We start from the raw sequence: 12,524 nt of genomic DNA, 5'->3' as shown, positions 1-12,524 counted from the left end.
TGTTTTTCAGGTTAGTAGTTTCTACCCGATACTGTGCTTTCCTGACTCATTCTCGTTATAGGAAGGAGCATTATAAATAAAGACTATACAAGTTTGGCTGGCTTGTATTTGGCAAGTTGGAATGAGCTAGTGACATTACAGAATGTTTTTCTCATTCTCTCACTGTAATATACATACTTAGGGTGTATTTTAATATTCTCTTCTTTCCCAAGGCTTGGATGCAAAATAAAGTTCCAATTCCTGCCCCAAATGAGGTACTGAATGACAGAAAAGAGGACATTAAATTGGAAGAGAAGAAGAAAACACAAGCAGAAATTGAGCAAGAAATGGCCACATTACAGTATACTAACCCACAGCTTCTGGAGGTGTGTGATACTCTTTAGGGTTCAAGATGATCCAAGAAAATAGTGATAATATTTTTTATTGATACGCTCTTACAGAGAAGGCAAGGGCTTCTCAGATGGGTCTTATGAACACCACCATTTCTTTATGTTTTTCGAATTTTCTATAATTGACATACAATTTCATAATAGTTTCAGGTGTGAAAGGATTCTGTTTCTAACACTTTTAAAACAAAATCAGTCAAGCAGTGAGTAGAACTAAGTTAAATATACATTTAAAAAAAAAGATTTATTTATTTGAGAGAGAGAGAATCAGTGTGAGCAAGCAGGGGGAGGGGCAGTGGGAGAGGTTAGAGAGAGAATCTGGAGCAGACTTGATACTGAGCACAGAGCCTGATGCAGGACTTGATCCCACAATCCTGAGATCATGATCTGAGCCAAAATCAAGAGTCAGACACTTAACCTACTGAGCCACCCAGTCTCTCCTTCATATACATTTTTTTTTTTAAGATTTTATTTATTTATTTGACAGACAGAGATCACAAGTAGGCAGAGAGGCAGGCAGAGAGAGAGAGAGAGAGAGAGGAGGAAGTAGACTCCCTACAGAGCAGAGAGCCCTATGTGGGGCTCGATCCCAGGACCTTGGGATCATGACCTGAGCGGAAGGCAGAGGCTTTAACCCAATGAGCCACCCAGGTGTCCCCTTCATATACATTTTTTAATAGGAAAGATAAAACCAACATAGTTTTAACTTGATTCATGTATTTATTGACAGATAAAATAATTTTTCTGTCAACTCTAGAGCAGGTGGTGTGCTCTTATTTCTTTTCACCTTTGACAGTTAACCAAAAATGAGAAAACATTAGTAAATTTTTGAATGTAATAAGATGATTATAAATAATCCTGACTTCTGTTTTCCCAGTATTTAAAAAGAAGAAGTCTAGAGAGCCGGGGTGGCTTAGTTGGTTAAGTGACTTCCTTCCAGTCAGTTCATGATCCTGGGGTCCTGGGATCAAGTCCCATATCAGGCTTCCCCTGCCCAGTGGGGAGCGTGCTTCTCCCTCCACCTCTGCTTGCCACTTCCCCTGCTTGTGTTCTCTCTCTCTGCCAAATAAATAAATAAAATATTTTTTAAAAATATAAGAAGGTATCTAGAGTGAGTCTGGAAGTTTGTGTGCTCTCAGAATATCTGAATGTTATATGAATTCTTGTTACTGTGGAGTGTTGAAAGGTTGATGTCTTATGTTTGTCTTGAGGCTCCCCCAGTGGAATAAATGATAGCAGTATGTCATCTTCAGGGGTCTGGTATATTTACCAATATTTTTTTTTTCCTTTCTTTCCAGCAACTTAAAATTGAAAGACTTGCGCAGAAACAGGCTGAGCAAATTCAGCCTCCTCCTTCATCTGGCACCCCTCTCCTCGGACCCCAGCCCTTTCCAGGACAAGGTCCAATGTCTCAGATTCCTCAAGGTTTTCAGCAGCCCCATCCATCTCAGCAGATGCCAATGAACATGGCTCAAATGGGGCCTCCAGGTCCACAGGGACAGTTTAGACCCCCTGGACCCCAGGGACAAATGGGGCCACAAGGTCCTCCGCTGCATCAGGGAGGTGGGGGGCCACAAGGATTCATGGGACCACAAGGGCCCCAGGGCCCGCCCCAGGGGTTGCCAAGGCCTCAGGACATGCACGGGCCCCAAGGAATGCAGAGGCATCCTGGACCTCATGGCCCTTTGGGACCTCAAGGACCACCTGGACCACAGGGTAATTCTGGTCCTCAAGGTCATATGGGTCCTCAGGGTCCACCTGGCCCACAAGGTCACATAGGCCCTCAAGGCCCACCTGGTCCCCAGGGTCACTTGGGTCCTCAGGGGCCTCCTGGTACTCAAGGTATGCAGGGACCACCTGGTCCCAGAGGAATGCAAGGACCTCCTCATCCTCATGGGATACAAGGTGGGCCAGGGTCTCAAGGGATCCAGGGTCCTGTGTCTCAGGGACCTCTGATGGGATTGAATCCAAGAGGAATGCAGGGTCCTCCAGGCCCCCGAGAAAATCAGGGTCCTGCTCCCCAAGGGATGATGATGGGCCATCCGCCTCAAGAGATGCGAGGACCTCACCCTCCAAGTGGACTGCTGGGACATGGCCCTCAGGAGATGCGAGGCCCTCAGGAGATGCGAGGCATGCAGGGGCCTCCAGCCCAAGGGTCCATGCTGGGCCCCCCCCAGGAATTGCGAGGGCCTCCAGGCTCACAGGGTCAGCAGGGGCCGCCCCAGGGCTCTTTGGGGCCTCCACCCCAGGGTGGCATGCAAGGGCCCCCTGGACCTCAGGGACAGCAGAACCCGGCAAGAGGGCCACATCCATCTCAAGGGCCAATACCATTCCAGCAACAGAAAACAGCTCTGCTAGGTGATGGACCCCGGGCCCCCTTCAATCAGGTATTATTTATTTCTAACTTACAGGCATTGCACATTGGGAAAATAAGCTCTGCACGGAGGTGGCACTTCCAGATGCTGTGGAAGGCAGTCACAGCTTGTATCACTGTCTCTCAAGTAGTCACAGTGGCTTGAGAACAGCATCATGGCTGAAGAAGGAAATGAGAGTAAACAAGACCATTGAATATATTGTAATATGAATCTTTTCAATAGAAATCATTCCAGAAAAGATCAACTTTCAGTTGAATACCATTCATAATTGTCCCCAGGCTCTAAAAGAGCTGTGGCCCTGAGGAGGAAGCAGGGGTGGCCCTAGGCCTGTTAGATCCCCGTTTCCTGGGCTCTTTAGTTTGTAGCCTGGGGTTTCATGGGCTAATCCACCTGCCGGCTCTACTCTTTAAGATAGGATGGAGTATTTAACTCACAAGTGTATGGTAAACTCTGATCTCACTATTTTCATTTCAGTGAATGCTTTTAGAGATCTCTGAATCCAGAATTGTGCATTCTCAGATGGTGACCCCCTGGACAAAATGCTGTTCAAGTTGTTTTCCACTCACATGTAAATTTATTCACTGGAAGGAGTAATTCTGTAGAAATTGTCTTGGCCCTTTTCTGAGGATTCTGTTTTTGTTAGCTGAGTTTTATTACCCATTTGCTGGGCTTGTGCTTGAGAAGTAGTGTGAGGAGGGTTCAGGTTTTGTGTGGGAATTACAGAAAGACTGCATTAGCACGAATGGATTTACCACTCTTTGCTCTGTGGTTTTGATATTTTTCTGAGGTTGATAGTCTGGAAGCATTATTTGGGTATGAAGCACTGGGTTTGGAGAGGATATGCTGCATGTGATAAACAACAGTCTGTTTTTGCTTTTTCTAACACCTCTGAGAATCTGTCCTGTGAAGATGACATTGGGTTTACCAAATTAAAATAACCAGCAGAATAAGCAGGTTAGGCATTACTCTTCCCTAGATCTTCCAGGACTTACAAGTGTCACAGCAGTGAAGAGTAGTTGAGTTTATTTCCAAAATCTGTTGGACATTTTTTAGAATTTATGATGAGAGGAATAAATCTAGGTTTATTGTCCTGAACTGCCCTAAAATGTGCAGTGTTGTATGTTTTATTAATACACAACATTTGTATATGTGTACAGTATCAGTTCCCTAACCTTACAGTAATGAATAGCTTTCTTTGGGAGGACAAAAACAGCGATGAACTTTAGTTACGTTATGACTGAAATTAAAAACATGTCAGATTCAAGAGGATAGGCCTGAGTTTCTGGGACAATTCAGTTAGAGTTTTTATTATATTAAGTAGTAAAAGATATTATACATGAAAAACACAATGGCTGTAAAGATTTAGTTGACCTATAGAATGAGTATAAAGGTTGATGCATTATAGGACATTTCAGATCTCAAGCTTTGACTGATTAAATCTTTACTCCTATTTTTTATGTGCTGAAATCTGACTTCTTCACTTTGATAAGGCTAATTATTTAAGCCAGTTGTTTCAGTTGCTTTAATTTAGAGGAATTGCTTTCTGGTGTTAAAGTAATAGCATGAAAGATGTTGATAAGAGCAGTCCTTGGGCGAAGAGGACAGTAACCAAAGGAAGACAGAAATTACAGGTATTGAATTAATGATAGTCATTTGTAGCTACAATGCTGGGTGTCCTAACAAGGCTGCTCTTTCATGTAGCTAGTTTGGAATGTGCAAGCCATTTTGCTATGGATGGTTTTGAAACTCTGCTATTTTTATAATAGGCCCAGTTACCAAGTGCATTTTTTTAAGTAAAGAAATGTATTTTTTTAATTTTATTTAAAGATTTTATTTATTTGACAGAGATCACAAGTAGGCAGAGAGGCAGGCAGAGACAGAGAGAGGGGGAAGCAGGCTCCCCGCTGAGCAGAAAGCCTGATTCGGGGCCAGGACTCCGGGATCATGACCTGAGCCGAAGGCAGAGGCTTTAACCCACTGAGCCACCCATGTGCCCCAGAAATGTCCTTGTTAAGAGACCTGATCCAAGGTCACTGGACAGTGTGGAGACTCAGAATTTAGACATGGCTAGGTTAAGAAAAACATAATCTTAGAGACAAGCTGGGATGAGGTCTGGGGTTCCAGAACATGGAGACACAGAAGAGGTTTGTATCTGCAGGGACCCAAGGGATCCAGCTGGATCACAGGTGACTCACCTGGGAATGAGCCATAGGGTGCTGAGGATGGGGAAATGCTGAGGTAGAGAAGAGGGAGGTAAAGCCAGCGTGAACATCTCATCTTGAAACACTTTCATGTTCTTCTCCCTCTTCAAACCCAGCCCTAGCCTCTTAAGAGGAGTAGTTATTTTCTGTAGCTGGAAAAGAGTCCCAAGTGTGAGAGCCAAGTTTACCTGTTCTGGCGGATTTCCAGATCTTTACTTTTGCCAGAAGTTCCTCCTTTGTGCAGAGTGTTAATGTTATGATTTCTGACTTTCCATTGAGGTTCTTACTTGGCATCACAGGTAAAGATCTAGCTTTAAATAAAACCTGTCATCAGGTTTAAAATAAAAGTGTTATCTTTTGTTATGGTAAGAGAAGTATCTCCTTCCCCCAATTTAAGGATGATTTTACTATGATGTCACTAGCTGTATGTTTACTGCTGGAGGCGTTGGGACAAATTAGTGTTTTTGTCTTGTCACATTATGATAAAACTGCTATTTATGAAGCACAAGCCTATGATTTCACACCCCCGCTTTAAAAACATCTTTTCAGGAAGGACAGAACGCAGGCCCCCCACCCCTGATACCAGGCCTAGGGCAGCAGGGAGCACAAGGTCGCATCCCCCCTCTTAACCCTGGACAAGGACCTGGCCCTAACAAAGGTAAATATCTGCTCGGCTGAATAAGAGTTGTATTTTACCACCTCTTGGTAAATCTTACAATAAATAGTTTATTGGTAAGTAATGGATAGAATGGTCATTTGAACCCTGTAGGAAAAATAGGAGCACTGTCATTTCAGGTAAAGGCTTTGTCTTCATGTTGTTTTCACAGACTTGCTTTAGTTAGCTAAAAATGCTGCCCTGAGGAGGTAAGCTCCTCACCACCTGAAGCTGGCGGTGAAAGTGCTGGGACAACCGCTAGTAGAAGGGCCTGGGCCACAGGCCGGCCTTATCCATGTCTGGGGAATGGGAGTGGGTCCTGTGCTCACTGAATGCAAGTGCATGTCATTTGTATCCTGGAAATCTTCCACTTAGTTTTTGATGAGATAAAGAATTTAGAGATTTTAATAGTGTTTTTAGTATTATCCCCTTCTCCCCCCAAATTGTGTCATGTATGGAATTCTTTAGCTGGTTATATTGTTCTGCACAATTTGACAAGAAGAAAGCAATGTACTGATGTATCCAGTTCTTGATACTATGGAAAGCACAGAAATGAGAACTGTCAGTATTTAGATGTGAGTCTGTTTGGAAGTTGAGTTAATTTCAGGAGTTGAAAGCACAGAGGCAGTCCCTTGTGCTGAGGTGTTCTGCTGTCACAGGGGAAGGGGCTGGAGCTGGAGTGAGGGGTGGTAGACTGCTGGCTAGAGAGGGTGAGGGCAGGACTGAGTGATGTGGATGGAGGGAAGGTTGGAGATGGGAGTTGTTCAAGTCGGTGCACTGTTTCTTACAGGGAGGACACAAGCCAGAGATCCAGGAGTATTGTGGAGGTTGCACTTCAAAGAATTTAACTCCTTTTAATTTTTAATTAGCTGAGCCCACAGCACTCTGTGGCACATGTTACATTTCTTGCCCTCTTTTGATCAGATTAAGAAGAGTTTTCATTCGCATTTTATAGCCCTAGGACTTTGGGAGAAGCAGGACATCCTAGGAAAGGGAGCAGAAAAGGAATTAGGAGAATCTTTATTATAGTCTCATTGCATGAAAGTGGTGGCCAATAGGGAAAAAGAGAAAGCAAGAATCCATCTTTGGAATTTGGGGACCCTAAGAAAAGAAGAGTCTGTTACCCACAAGGTACAGCTATCAACAAACTGAGAGCCTGCCTCTCTTCCTCTCCCCTACCTTGTGTCTGTCTCCACCTATTTCCCTCTCCACCTTGCTCTTCCCCTTTTCTCTTTACCTCTCTCTCTCTCTTCCTCCTCTCTTTCTCCTCCCAGGGACCAAAGGGAGAAGGGAGAGCCGAGAAAGTGGCCCTGCCATCCCCTACTGGATTAACCAACGCCGCCGCCCCATCACCGGTGGCCACATCCCTTCTAATTTGTAGTGGTGGGTTTCTTTCCTTGGAGGAGCCAGGGTACTTTTAAACAGATAGAGGTAATGGGAGGATTATTATTCATAGGTAAGTCCAAATGGAATGTGTTCAGCTTCCTCAGGTCAAAGTCTGCTGTGTCTGAGATCACACCAAGTTCAAGCAACATAAAATCAGAGAAGAAGTCACTAGCTGCAGGAACCCACTGAGAAGTGAGGAGCTCTCTTTACCACAAGGAGAGGGACCTGGGATATTTGCAAACTGACTGAACAAAGAGGCAACTTAGAAGGTGCTTTCCTCAGCTGGGAGAGGACTGGTTTAATGAAGGAAAGACTAGGAGGCAGAAGGCACAGGAAGAGCTTGAGAGAAGAGAGAAACCTTCTAATGGTGTTTTTTTATACTGACCTTTCCAACTTTTTTATATGTGTTGAATGGTGAGGAGGGATTGAAATGGCCAAAAGAAGGGAACAAAAAGGGAAGAGGAAGGGCATTGGGAGGGGAAGAATCCTGGCTGACTGTAATGTGAGGGAAGGAAGTTTGTCTTTACTGCCAAGGGAGAAGGAGGGAAAGACACGAGCGGGGCAGGTGGAGGAATTTCATCTTAAAAATGTAGTTGTTTTTAGAGCAGGAGGGTCCCTTTGCTACCTACTTTTAAAAAGTGCTTGAATTGTATGTTGATGGAAAATAGGTACATATTTTCAATGGCTGCACAGTAGCCAGGAGAGCAAACCCCTTCAAGGTTCAGAACTAAGCTAAGTTAACCATCACAACTTTAGTTGGCCTGTTTCTAGTTTTATTCAGGACTTGGAATATTTTACATATGTTAAAATGTTCTCAAAAAATTTTTAGCAGGTTTCCAAACACTGTGTGCAGTGAATAGTGATAATTTTTATAGTTGAGGGATATATATCATTCATCCATGCAAAGGGTGGAAAATATGTTAATATAACCCCGAAACTAAATTTTAAGCAAGGGCTGTTTGGTCACCAAGCAGTTATTAGGCCCATGGTTCCATGTGCAGTAGGAGGTTTTTGTTAAGGATCAAAGTGTGCTTTTGTTACAGACCCAAGCTGTCCACTTCCCTGAGGGGTTTGAATGAAGTATTCCGTGTCTTAAAAAAAAAAAAAAAAGAATCAAAGTGTGAGTTAACGAATCAAGTTGAATGAACTAGGGGTTAAAGAAGCAGCATCAGGGATGGTGGCAGCATAGCCTCAGCACCTGCCCTTTGCAGGTGCAGAGGTGAATTGCCTGTGCGTGGCTTCCTGGCCAGCAGCATAAATTTTCTCTGTTGTCTCCTCCCTGGCTATGGAGCAGACAGGCCTAATGAAGTCCTAGAACAATGGGGAAAGGGAATGGATGCTCATTCTTACGCCTGTGAGACTGTCATGTTTTCTCAATTAATCCTCACAGCAGCAAGTAGTTGCTAATCTCATTTGAGACTAGTAATTTGCCCGAGGTGGAGGTGCTTAGTGAGTGGGTGATGAAGTTGAAATCTGCACCCAAAACCTGTGTTTTTCCATTAGATAGTGCCTTAGGGATTTGTCTCCTAAGTATGCTAGAACTAAGGAGGGAAAATATTCTAAATACAAGAATGCATTCTCAAATTGTAAAATGCTGAATATCAGACCTGTGCTGGTGGGATTCCTGGAAGACAAGGTAAAAATCAGCTTTGTTTCCTTTAGGTGACTCACGCGGCCCTCCAAACCATCACATGGGCCCCATGTCAGAGAGGCGGCATGAGCAGAGCAGCGGCCCTGAGCACGGGCCTGAGAGGGGGCCTTTCCGGGGCAGCCAGGACTGCAGGGGTCCCCCTGATAGGCGTGGCCCTCACCCCGACTTCCCTGATGACTTCAGCAGACCAGATGACTTCCATCCGGACAAGCGCTTTGGCCACCGATTACGTGAATTTGAGGGGCGAGGAGGACCTTTACCACAAGAAGAGAAGTGGAGGCGTGGGGGCCCTGGGCCTCCGTTTCCGCCTGATCACAGGGAATTCAGCGAGGGGGATGGCCGGGGAGCAGCCCGGGGCCCTCCGGGGGCTTGGGAAGGCCGCAGACCTGGAGATGAACGATTCCCCCGGGATCCTGAGGACCCGCGTTTTCGAGGGCGCAGAGAAGAAAGGTGGGACAGATGCTTTGTGGGTCTAGTTCTTCCCTGGAGCTGTTGAACTCTTCTACAAAAGTCTCTTTCCTCTTTTGCTTGGGCAGAGGGCACTATATTGATTACTGGTTCTATCCAATCTAAATTTTGCGTTTAGACTTTAAGCAAGTAATTATGCTTTTTAACATTTTTGTGTCTTTTTACCTTTACAATTTAGATATCTTTTTATTTTTGCTTATTTTTTGGTCCTTTGTGAGGATCAGTATAGTATGAAGTTTCTGGAACCTGATTAGAAGTTGCCAGATTCTCTTGGTTAGAATGATGTACTATGACACATCTGGGTTGAGAATAAAAGAATTATGAGTTAGTTTTTGTATAATTGCCTAAAGATCTTAACACAATCAATTCAAACTGAAAATTAGTCTTGCTGTTCAGTTAGGTCAAGGTCAGGGTTAAACACTTAGCTTACCGTGGGTAAAATAGGCCCTGAAGAAATGAGAGGAAACCAGCATTAGTGAATCTCAGAGGAGACTGAGACTCCTCCCGTGGTGGTGATGATTGAGTATTTCTGTGTGCCAGTGAATTATGAGACCCGTGTTCTTGTCAGCAGTTTGCAGATGAGGGGCGATGATGAGGCTCCACACAGTTGACTCTTGGCCAGCTGGAGGTGTGGAAGCAGCTTCAGGCCGGGCTGGTGGACCGCCGTGCACATGCCCATGCTGTGCGGCACTCCCACTGTATGGCGCTCCCACTGTATGGCCATGGCGTTGCCTATCCCATCTCTCTTGACCGTTGCTAGTGGTGGGGGACTGAGTTCAGGGTTGGATCCCAATCCTCATGGGATTTGTTAGAAAAGAAGGGCTGATAACATGGCCAAGGGGGGTAAAATCAAGGGGTTCAAGAAAGCAGCTTCCAGAGGAGTGTTTTTAAAGGATTTAAGGGCTCCTAGTTTTCTCAAGGGCCTCTCTCAGAGGTATCCAAGGATTCATTCTTTGAAATGTCTTTATATTAGTCTGCAAGAGCCTCATTTTCAATGGCTCTGACCTCAGTGGAACTTTCATTGATTTCTTGAACCTTTGCATCTTGTGCAGTTTCAGATTTTACTGTGCCTCAATTTTATATATTTCCTCTGTCAGTGACAGACCCACAGCCCAGACTCTTGTGCTGTTGACAGCTTTCTGTTGCTCTTCAGATATGCCCAACGTGTTCCTTTTCCTGTTGTGCTTGCTGTTTTCTCTGCCCGGAACACAGTCTCCCAGATGCTTTTGGCTCACTCTGGTTAGATCCCTCCTCCTGTTAGCCCAGTTCCTTTACCCTGCTTCCTATTTCTTCATAGCACTTAGCACTGCTTGACATTAAACGATGTGTTTATTTCTTTATTATGTGTATCTGCAAGGACCATGATGGCTTCCCTAGGGCACAGGGACTTTGTTTCTTTACCTCTGTGTCCCCAGGACCCAGTGGTAGTGGAGACACAGTGTAGGTGCTTAGTAACAAAATGAGTTTGTTAAATGGGGAAGGAGAGTCAGTTTATCAGGAGATGATCTAGTCAGCTTGGACTGCCATAACAAGGTACCATGGGCTGGGAATGTGAAACAACATGAATCTATTTTCTCGAAGTTCTGGAGGCTCGAAGTCATGGATCATGATCCAGCAGGGTGCGGTTTTGGTCAGACTTCTCTTCCTGGCTTGTGGGCAGCCAGCTGCTTTCTCCCTGAGTCTTGGCCTGGTGGAGAGAGAATGCTTCTTCTCATCAGGGTACTAATCCCGTCACAAGGCCCCCACCCTCGTAACCTCTTCTAAGTTTTTTCCCCCTAAGACTTTATTTATTTGAGAGAATGCGAGCTTGCACATGCATACACATGGGGTAGGGGTGGGAAGAAGGAGAAGCAGACTCCCCACTCTGCAGGGAGCTGGATGGGGGGTTGATCTTGGGACCCTGGGATTATGACCTGAGAGGAAGGAAGACTCTTAACTGACAGAAGCACCCAGGTGCCCCATGATCTCCTCTAAACTTAAATTACCCCTCAAAGGCCCATCTCCAGATACCATCCCATTGAGGACTAGGGCTTCAACATACAAGTTTAGTGGGGAACACAAACATTTAGTCCTTAATACTAAGGCCTTAATACTAAGCTACTTTCTTTCTTTTTTTAAGAGTTTATTTATTTATTTGGCAGACAGAGATCATAATATAGGCAGAGAGGCAGACAGAGAGAGAGGGGGAAGCAGTTGCCCTGCTGAGCAGAGAGCCTAATGTGGGGCCCCATCCCAGGACTGTGAGATCATGACCTAAGCCGAAGGCAGAAGCTTAACCTGCTGAGCCACTGAGACGCCCCTAGAAGCCACTTTCTAATGAGGGCATGATAGATTCTCTTTCTTTTCGAAACTAGGACGATCATGTAATGGATGCCTTGACAAATGAATCCTGTTGCGTTTGCAGGGGTGGGATGCTCCCTGACTCTGTCCCAGGAACACAGCGCCCCCTGCTGTTCTCTTCCTGCTCCATTCATCTTTCAGCCAATTCCACCTTTACCTTAAGTTGTTATTTCAGTCAGTGTCCTTGTAGGAGCGTGGGTCATCATGGTACCTCAGGACCAAGAAAGTTTTAAGAAGTTAGCTGGAATGGTGGAGTGAGAACGGGAAAGCTCTTTTTGTAATAAAATACAAAGTTATCAATGTAGGAGGAGGGATGGGATTAGAAAGTCACTTCTTTATAAGCTGTCAGTGTCCTAATTGATTCAGGCCAGGATTATCAGTGGATGCTAAAACCACTGGTAGAAGATCGTGGAGAAGTAGGATATTCTCTTGTGCCAAAACATAACCTGCAGATGACTTAATTGTGAAGGAAACAAAGTATACCTTTGCTACAGTGAAATTTGGTCCCCACATCACTTTTACATCATAAACAGGGAGACAGACTGGCATCTGTGAGAAGGTATAAGCAGTTTTGTTAAAAAGGTTTAACCTGAGTCTAATCATGAGGAAATAATCAGATAAATTCAAATTGTGGTACATTCTATAAAATAGCTGCATGGATCCTTCAAACACATCAGGGTCATGAAAGATAAACTATAGAAGGGTTCTAGATAAAGTAGACAAAGAGACATGGCCATTAATAACAGTATATGATTGGGATTGAAATCTGTATTTAAAAACAACTGTAAAGGACATTTTGAAGACAACTGGAGAAGTTTGAATTGGATTATATTATATAATATCATGTTATTTGAGTAGTAATAGTATTGTGTAGGAAGAAATCCTTGTTCTTAGAAGAAATGTATTGAGGTATTATGGATGAGGTTCATGTTGTTGGCAGCTGATTTTGAAATGGTTTAGAAGGTGGATTTATTAAATAGATGAGAGAGAAGAGGCACGTGTGGCAGTATATCTTAACTGATTAAACAAACATAGATGGACACATAAATATTTGTTGTTCTC

General features: G+C 44.3%; 1 protein-coding gene across 6 annotated transcripts in view; it reads left to right on the top strand.

Annotated features, from left to right (window-relative positions):
• Positions 1-12,524, top strand: part of WDR33 (WD repeat domain 33) — a 124,479-nt gene that overhangs the window by 106,240 nt on the left and 5,715 nt on the right. For 3 of the 6 annotated variants that reach the window (XM_032354000.1, XM_032353997.1, XM_032353998.1), the window contains 4 exons: positions 213-365; positions 1,685-2,773; positions 5,512-5,620; positions 8,666-9,104. In XM_032354000.1, coding sequence (XP_032209891.1) covers positions 213-365; positions 1,685-2,773; positions 5,512-5,620; positions 8,666-9,104 — 1,790 coding nt within the window. Of the gene's footprint in view, positions 1-212; positions 366-1,684; positions 2,774-5,511; positions 5,621-6,891; positions 7,001-8,665; positions 9,105-12,524 lie in introns of those variants that run through there. The other 3 variants (XM_032354002.1, XM_032353999.1, XM_032354001.1) reach the window with 3 other exon arrangements.

Source organism: Mustela erminea, chromosome 8, assembly GCF_009829155.1.
Source record: "Mustela erminea isolate mMusErm1 chromosome 8, mMusErm1.Pri, whole genome shotgun sequence".
NCBI classification, from domain to species: domain Eukaryota; kingdom Metazoa; phylum Chordata; class Mammalia; order Carnivora; family Mustelidae; genus Mustela; species Mustela erminea.
This window is presented reverse-complemented; position numbering and strand designations above follow the sequence as displayed.